We start from the raw sequence: 9115 nt of genomic DNA on the forward strand, positions 1-9115 counted from the left end.
AAGGGTAGGTTAAGCATCCGTGATGAGTCTTGAGTTTCCCCTCTTGCTTTGTTGCCAGTTCAGAAACATTGGTCATCCGCAAGAAGAGGCTGTACTCAATTGGTTTCATCCCTCCCAAAGACTGGTTCGCATAGACACCCTGGAAGGTACGCAGTTGTTTGAGGTTCCGGTAGTACAGGAAGAGCAACCGTCAATAGAAACACCATAGGAACCGTTAGCAGAAATACCACTTGAAAACCCCTTACCGATGGCCAACCAAGGGGATAAGGTAGAGGAGCTTAAGCAAAACATGGTCGCCTTAGATACTCAGTTTAAACAGTCCATTGCCAATGTCGATGCACAGCTCAAGGCTTCCGTTGTGTCCATGAAGAATGACATAATCATGGTAATGGAGGCCATGCAAGAAATTAGTGATAAGCTTCAAAACAAACCTTCACCACAGTCCGAGCAGCTCAAAGAAGAAGTGCCTATTGAAGATCCAAAGTTGGCCACTCTTCTGGCCAAGATCAGCAAGCTAGAGGAATCTGTTCAAGAAAACAAGCGACTTGGGAAAATGAGAAGTCGACATGAGCAAGTTGTGCTTATTTCCTAACGCCAAGTTGCCGGAAAAATTCAAAGGTGTAGACTTTGCGAAGTTTGATGGCATCGGTGACCTAAGGGCACACCTCCAAGGGTATGTTGGCTCTCTTTCCATGCGAGGAATCAAAAAGGAGGCTATGGCACAGTTATTCCATGAGTCCTTATCCGGCCCCACCTTGCAATGGTTCCTCACTCTTGAGGCCTCCAAGAAAAGGACTTCGGAAGACATTGGGACAGCCTTTGTGGGCCAATACGACTTCAATGTTGATCTAAAAATGATCACTCAGGAGTTAGAAACTACCAAGATGGGTGAAAAGGAAAGCTTTGCTGATTTCGTAAAATGATGGAGGGCAAGGGCTGCTCAAATGCAAAACAAGCCAGATCTCAAAGAACAAATACGAATCATAACCAAGAACCTGCTAAGCTCCTTCACCCCATATATGGCCCTTTCCCAAGCCGCCCCAACTTTCGAGACCTTCTATGACTCTGGATTGGCCGTGGAGGAAGCATTACGAGATGGAACTTTGGAGAAAAAGGAAACAGGGTCAAAGTCTAAAAGAGCATATTCTGGCAATAGTAACGTTCTTTTCGGGAATACCAATCAGGCTGGGACCTCATCCGCTAAACCCGCAGAAGTTAACCAAATTTCTGAAAAACTGAAAACCGAAAATCGAGCCTTCACCCAATTCAGCACCCCTAGGTCTGCCCTACTCAAGAAACTTGCAGAAGCCGGGGTATTAAAACTTCTTCCGCCACCACAAACCATTCCACCAAACCTAAACCAAAGTGTATATTGCAAATTCCACCAAATGCCTGGCCATACCATTGACAACTGCATTCACTTTCGTCATGAGATCCAAAACCTCATCGACAATAAGGGGTGATTGAAACCCCTCTGCCAGATAAACAAAATACCGTCTCAAACCCCTTACCACGACATAACACCTCTTTTTGCATTAATCAAATCACCTTAACCGCGGACCAAACCACCCAGGATTTCGATCCAACCCTTTTCATCACCCCTCATACCGAACCCAAGCCAATTGTGAAAATTCCCGAAGAAACTGCTCTCTGCTTCCTGGGAGAATGGGAAAATACGTGGGGAGACCTCATTTCAGATTGGGAAGAGTTCGAAGTAGCCAACTTTCAAGGGAACGCTGAACCACCATTCAAGCCTAGATGGGAGGTTGATTGATAGAATGTTCATGTTGACCCTCTCGATGGGTTTTCTCTACACATGATGTTCGAAAGGCAGAATGAGAACTATCAGATCCCTAAAGGAGTTTTTGAGTGGGAATGGGATCCAACCCCAAGCGAGTATCAACTCTTAGAATGGAATGACCCGTTGGATACGTTCTCCTTACCTGCAATGTTCACTGAAGAATACCAGCCCGAAATACCAGCCTATGGTTGGCCGGAGCTTGTCCCAGCTTACCCAAACCTCCCCTACAAACCTCTAGAGTCTGAGGTGGCCAGCAGTGAGTTTAACCCCATGGATTACATTGTGGAAGAAGCAGAATCAGAACCCTCGGTCACCTTCTGAAAGACGTCGATGTTGCCATGATGCACTTATGGGAAGATGAACCAAGAGCCAAACCATGGGCTAGTTCCGAAGTTATCAACATAAAAGTAGGAAACGAGGAATGGACTGTGAACAAGGCAATAATGGAAGCTGAACAATGAAAACCAGAAGATCTTTGGAAAGATTTGGTTATCGTTGATTTACCATCCAACCTTCAGGATACCTCTATCGGAACCAAGCGCAAGGCCCCTATTGACTTATGGAGTGAAGAATCGAAGTACCGCCAGATTGATCACTTGACTAGGAGTGGCCGTGTATACCAACCTCCTAACCTCCAAGTTGGAGAATTTTTTAACTCCGCAGCTCCACTAGCTAAAGAGCCCTCAAACCCATTCATTACCCCGACCAAAAATACTTTCCAACCTTTCGCCCCACTAGCCAAAGAACCTTCCCATCCTGAGAAAAACCCTTAAGGGATGGTCAAACAACAACTTGAATAAACTCAAGCTAAAATGTCTGTTTGAGGTGTGCTTGTTCATTCCACTCGACACCAAGAAGGACTCATTCAAGCCCTCTCCCACCTGGAAGTTCCCTCCGATATAACCCCATATGAACTTGTGGCACTCATTAAAACCATACCCATCAAGCATGCCATAGCCTTTACCGATCGAGATCTGCCTGCCAAAGGGACGGATCATAACAAGCCACTCCATGTCACCCTAAAATGCCATGGCAAATAGGTCCCAGTGATTTTAATTGACAATGGGTCAGCCATCAATGTTTGCCTACTCCATGTTGCTTATTGCTTGGGGTACAAAAATAAGGACTTCTCTCCGTCAGAAGTCAAGGTCCGAGCATATGACAACACTTATCGCGATGTGGTTGGAAGCTTGATGCTCCCTATGACTTTTCAAACCTATCAAACTGAGGTGGAGTTTCATGTGGTAAGTATCCCTGCTTCTTTCAACTTGTTACTAGGAAGACCCTGGCTGCATCGACCAGACATTATGGTTGTGCCTTCCACTCTTCACCAGAAAATCCGTTTAGGACTTGAGACTGGAATGCTCACCATTCACGGAGACTCTGGGATCCGCGCACCTACTGAAGACAATGCCCCACTTTTGGAAATCCAGCATGGAGAGGAAGACATTGCTCTAGGCGGCTTTTCACTAGATACCTCCAATTCTGTCTTTTCAATCCGAATTGATGATGACTTTGTCATTAGTAATGTCGCCATAAAGATAATGAAGAAAATGTCTTACATGCCGGGGCTCGGACTGGGAAAGAACCTCCAAGGGCTTGCGAAGTTTGAGGCCCATGGAACCCTCATGTGCACTACCAGCGTCGGTTATTCGCCCTCAAATAACAGTAAGACAAACAAGGGAGACAGACTGGAAGACTATTTTGTCAAGGAGAAGGCGAAACAGGTCTACCGAGGGAGCCAGAACCATTTTGGGATAAAGAGACCAACATTCTATTACCGAGTTTCGAAATATTTGCCAACGATGTCTGGCCAGAAAGTGAGGAAGAATTTGAGGCCCCAAAGAAGCCAGCAAAACCAACTGACTAGATTGAAGTCATTAACATGGGAAGCCTAGCAATCTTGTTTAGGGGGGACGAACCAATGAGTATAGTCAAAGAAGCTGAAGTGCTGATGCTAGGACATGAGGTCCTCGAAGACTTGACTTCGCTCATCATGGATGCCACTAGAGATTACAAGAATTGGGTCTTTCTACCGAGTGCAACATGCCAAGGATCTAACTCTGAGTTTGAGTTCAAGTCTGAATCCGAGTCTTCTGAGTCTTCCAAATCTATTGAGTCAGGCTTGGCACCTCTTGGCCCCACCCCTCATGGTTTTTACTTTGAATTTGAGTCCACCCGTGTGTATGGTGCCCCCGAGGCCTTTGCTAATGATGAAATAAATGAATCTGATTCCGCTTACTTCTCTGACTTTAGAATAAATTATGTCGACCCTGATGACGAAGAGATCGATTTCGATAGGGACATTCCTAAAGAAATTCGATCCCTAGTTAAAAGGGAAGACGAGAGGCATGCTCAGCCCGTAAAAGAAGAAGTTGTTATAATAAATTTGAGAGGTGAAGAGAAACCCTGAATGATTTAGATCAGTTCCGTGCTGTCTGCAGAAGAGCACCAAGCTCTCATAAGTTTGCTAAAAGAATTCGATGATGTTTTCGCATGGTCACATGCTGATATGCCCGGAATCGATCTTGAAATCGTGGAACACCGGATCCCCCTTTATCCTAATGTAAAACCCGTAAAACAGAAACTAAGGTGCATGAGACCCGATTGGGTATTTAAGATAAAGGAAGAAGTCACTAAACAAATCAACGTAGGGTTTCTAATGGTAACTGAATACCCTCAATGGGTCGCAAACATTGTTCCCGTCCCTACAAAGGATGGTAGGACTAGGGTCTGTGTTGATTTCAGGGATCTCAACAAAGCAAGCTCGAAAGATGACTTCCCACTACCGCACATTGATGTGCTAGTCGACAACACTGCTGGGCATGCTTTACTTTCCTTTATGGACGGTTTCTCAGGGTACAACCAAATCCTCATGGCCCCAGAGGATTGGGAAAAGACTACATTTGTCACTAAATGGGGGACTTTTTACTATCGGGTAATGCCTTTTGGGGTCCACCTATCAGCAAGCCGCCATGACCTTGTTACGCGACATGATCCACAAGGAAGTGGACGTCTACGTTGATGACATGATTATCAAAGCCAAGGAACGGGAAGGGCACCTGTCAGCACTCAAGACATTCTTCGAAAGAATCAGGAAATACAGGATGCGCCTTAATCCAACTAAATGCACGATCAGGGTGACAGCCGGAAAGATACTTGGATTCATGATTATCACCCGTGGTATTGAAGTTGATCCCTCGAAAATCAAGGCTATTCTAGAAATGGAGCCGCCGCAGTCTTAAAAGGATGTGAGGAGTTTTCTTGGCAAGGTGCAGTTCATTAGTTGATTCATTGCCAAACTAACTTCGACCTGTGAGCCAATCTTTCGCTTGCTCAAGAAAGGGGTGCCATTCAAATGGGACGACAAGTGCCAGAAGGCTTTTGAAGCAATTCAGACTTATCTACAAAATCCACCGGTATTAACGCCTCCCGTGTCAGGAAAACCTTTGATCCCATACCTATCAGTCACTCCATCCTCCATGGGATGTATGCTGGCACGGGAAGGAGATGATGGGGTTGAAAGAGCCGTATACTACCTAAGCAAGAGGATGATTGGATCTGAAGAACGTTATACTCCGTTGGAAAAAACATGTTGGGCACTCGCTTGGGCTTCCAAAAAATTGAGACATTACATGCTGACCTATTCAATGAGGCTAATTTCTCGAATGGATCCCCTCAAGTACCTATTCAAGAAACCGGCTCTTACCGGAAGGATGGCACGATGGTTATTGATGCTATCAGAGTTTGAATTAAAGTATGTCACCAAGAAGTCCGTAAAAGGAATCTGTTGCTGACTTCTTAGCCGATTGCCCAGTTGAAGGAGGTAAAGATGCCGAATTTCAGTTTCTTGATGAAGACATAATGACTTTAACCGAGGATATTTGGAAGCTATACTTTGATGGCGCTGTGAATCAAAAAGGGTTTGGAATTGGCCTGTTGTTAATAGCACCCGATGGATCTCACATCTCGCTCGCCTTCAAGCTGAACTTTGAGGTCACCAACAATCAAGCGGAACATGAGGCTTGCATTGTGGGTATGGAAGCAACAATTGAGATCAGCACAGAGAAATTGGAAGTGGTGGGAGATTCCAATTTGGTAGTATCACAGGCCAACGAAGATTGGAAAGTCAAAGAGCAAAAACTGAAGCCATACCATCAGGACCTCGAAGACCTCATCCCCCATTTCAATAAGGTGACTTTCACTCATGAACCGAGGCTCGAAAATCGATTTGCGGATGCCTTGGCAACTTTAGCATCCATGGTCGAAATCCCTATAGGTGTGAAACTGAGGCCGATTGTGATCGAACAAAGAGATACACCGGTATATCAACATGTCATGACTGTTGACGAGCCCGATGACGGTCACCCTTGGTATTACGATATTTGGAGGTTCGTGGAAAAAGGAGAATACCCCATTGAAGTAAGTAAGAAGGACAAAATCGCCCTCCAAAGGATGGCAGCTCAATACATCATCTGCGGAGGAAATTATTTCGAAGGTCACACTGTGGCATGCACAAATTATGCATCCATGGTGCAGAAGCAAGAAGGGTAATGGAAGAAATTCACGAAGGTGTGTGCTGCCCTCACATGAATGGCATGATGCTTGCCAAGAAGATCCTTAAATAGGGGTATTTTGGTCCACCATAGAGACAGAATGTGTGGAATACGTGCGGCGTTGCCACAAGTGCCAGATCCATGCCAACCTCACGCATGTCCCACCATTTGAACTACATCAAATGACCTCACCATGGCCTTTTTCAGTATGGGAAATTGATGTCATTGGGAGAATTGTACCAGCGGTGTCTAATGACCCACAAATTCATTTTGGTGGCCATAGATTATTTCACGAAATGGGTAGAAGCTGCTTCTTAAGCCATTCTAACTGCAGTTCAGGTCGCACACTTTATCAAGCAAAATGTCATCTACCGGTATGGAGTTCCTCAGGCATTCGTATCCGACAATGGGGTTCATTTCAAGGGAAGAGCTAGAGAAGTCTTAGAAGAGTTCCAGATTCAAGTACACAAGTCAACCACTTATCGGCCGCAGACCAACGGTGCCATGGAACTAGCCAATAAAATGATCAAGGCCATCATGGAAAAGACCATTCAATTCGCAAGAGATTGGCATGAGCAGTTACCGCTAGCTTTATGGGGATATCGCACATCCGTACGTACACCAACAGAGGCAACTCCTTACTCTTTGGTTTACGGTATGGAGGCTGTACTTCCCATTGAGTTGGAAGTTCCATCTCTTCGGACTATGATCGAATGTGAGGTCCAGGAAGCAGAATGGTTAAGCAATCGATTTGAAGAGCTCATGTTGTTTGACAAACGTTGGTTGAGGGCTCTCTATCATATTCAAGGGTATCAAAGGAGCATTGCTCATGCGTTCAACAAAAAGGTGAAGCCTAGGGACTTGTCAGAAGGTGATATGGTTTTGAAGGAAATCCGGGTGCCAGTCTACGATCCATGCGGAAAGTTCTGACTCAAGTGGTCCGGGCCATACATCATCAAGACCATCCTATCCAAAGGAGCTACGCAACTCATTGACTTGGACGGAAATGAATTTTCAACTTTGGTCAACCTGGATTAACTCAAGCGCTATTATCCCTGAGAGAAGCTCGCTGGGCTGAAAAACCACAAGGGCGGGTAGACCCAGGCAAAAGTTAAAGCAAAAGCCTGCTGGGATGAAAACCCGCGAGGGCTAGGCAAAAATTAAGGCATGCAATAAATGAGCTCGCTAGACTGAAAACCCAAAAGGGCGGTACTAAGCAAAATTTAGAGCGCAAAAGGAGAGTGTCAAAACCAGAGCGAACCCTAACCTGAACTACATTATGACCTAATTCCTTTGACATAAGGATACGTAGGCAGCCTTACTCTGAGGCCAGGTCACGATCAATCAAAATAAAAATCCAGGTTGTGAGAGTTCAAAGCATTGAATCAAGGAAAGGGGAAAACCCTCCACGACTCATTTTATTACAATAATCGCTTCTAATATATAAGGCTAAGCATGACTATCAAAAACAAAAGGTGCAACATGATAAAGATAGGGTCCATAATTTATTCCATGGTCAGGGTAGCAGGATTGAGTCAATTTCCTTGAGCTCTAGCCCTAGCAGTAATATCTCTCCTAAGCCACTTCCGGTAACTCCTGCGAACCATCACAGACGGATAAGGGTGTGCATCAGTCACTTCATGAGTCCTCTAGAACCGCTGGTAGTTGCAAAGAACGGAATGGCGAAACAAGGGCAGAACAATATCGACCATAACCTCTGCAGGGGCTTCCTATCTAAGGCCAAGCTGACGCTGAATTCAATATGGGATGTAGAAGGTAAAGGCCTCCAAACCAGCAAGGACGACCCACTGAGGGCCCATGAAGTGTACAGTCATAGGAGGAAGGTCTAGCCACGAACGCTTCCACGAATGGTCTCAGCCCGCAGACGTCTAAAGAAGCTGACCCACTCAGGAAATCGCCTGTCTGCAAATTCAAAATATCGGAGAGACAACAGCCTAACCTCATATGCCTAATTGCTCGGAGGAATGGTTAGCACATTCACCTTATTGCAAAGCCAGATCTACAAAAGAGAGAAAAATAAGTAAGAAACCTAGAGAGCCGAACCGAACATTGAGGTAAAATGAGAACATGAAAAAAAAAACCCCGGAAAAAGAGAGCTGAGAAGCCAACCTGCAGGAGGAGAGGATTACCCCCGAAAGTCTCAATCTCTCCAGAACGAACTCTATCCAAACCTATTAATGTCTCAGCCAAAACCATCGGGATCACATCTTTCCGAGCCTCGATTTGAACGAAAATACTAACCAGCGCTGAGCTAGCATGACCAGTGGAGGGTACCAAAAGGTAGGCCGCAAGCAGGCACATGCAAAGGGCAGTCATGCGCCGAGTTTGATAAGCTATGTCCGCAATATCACCTGGAGGAGAAAACATTTTGATAAGTCGCATCACGTTGAAGTGACCGTCGTTAACTAAGTAGCGAGCAACACCATTACTCAATCCAAAGGCCGTGGTTAGAGCCTTGTGGACGCTCTCACGAACAGGAGGGATAATGACTTCTCCTGAGCCGAAGCCGCCAAGGTAGGCACGAAACTCCTCCACGGTAGGACAAAGTTCTTGCTCGCCAAAACAGAACACATGGACCTCAGGATCCCAAAAACTCGCGGCTGCCCTCAAGAGCTTAGGACGAAGATGAATGTTGCGAAGGTGCCTCATGGAGTAGAGGCCATGAGCCCGGAAGTTGAGCCAATCGATGCCCTCCATTGAAACTAGCCATAGGTGGAGCGAACCGGTGAGCGAAAGG

The 9115-nt window shown here is 45.7% G+C and overlaps 1 protein-coding gene across 1 annotated transcript; it reads left to right on the top strand.

Annotated features, from left to right (window-relative positions):
- Nucleotides 1–5665: 5665 nt before the first annotated feature.
- LOC131328871 (uncharacterized) lies at nt 5666–6355 on the top strand. Its single transcript, XM_058361832.1, has one exon. It carries the CDS (start codon nt 5666–5668, stop codon nt 6353–6355), a length of 690 nt encoding a protein of 229 aa, XP_058217815.1.
- The last annotated feature ends 2760 nt before the right edge of the window (nt 6356–9115 follow it).

This window comes from Rhododendron vialii, chromosome 1a, assembly GCF_030253575.1.
Source record: "Rhododendron vialii isolate Sample 1 chromosome 1a, ASM3025357v1".
Lineage (NCBI taxonomy): Eukaryota > Viridiplantae > Streptophyta > Magnoliopsida > Ericales > Ericaceae > Rhododendron > Rhododendron vialii.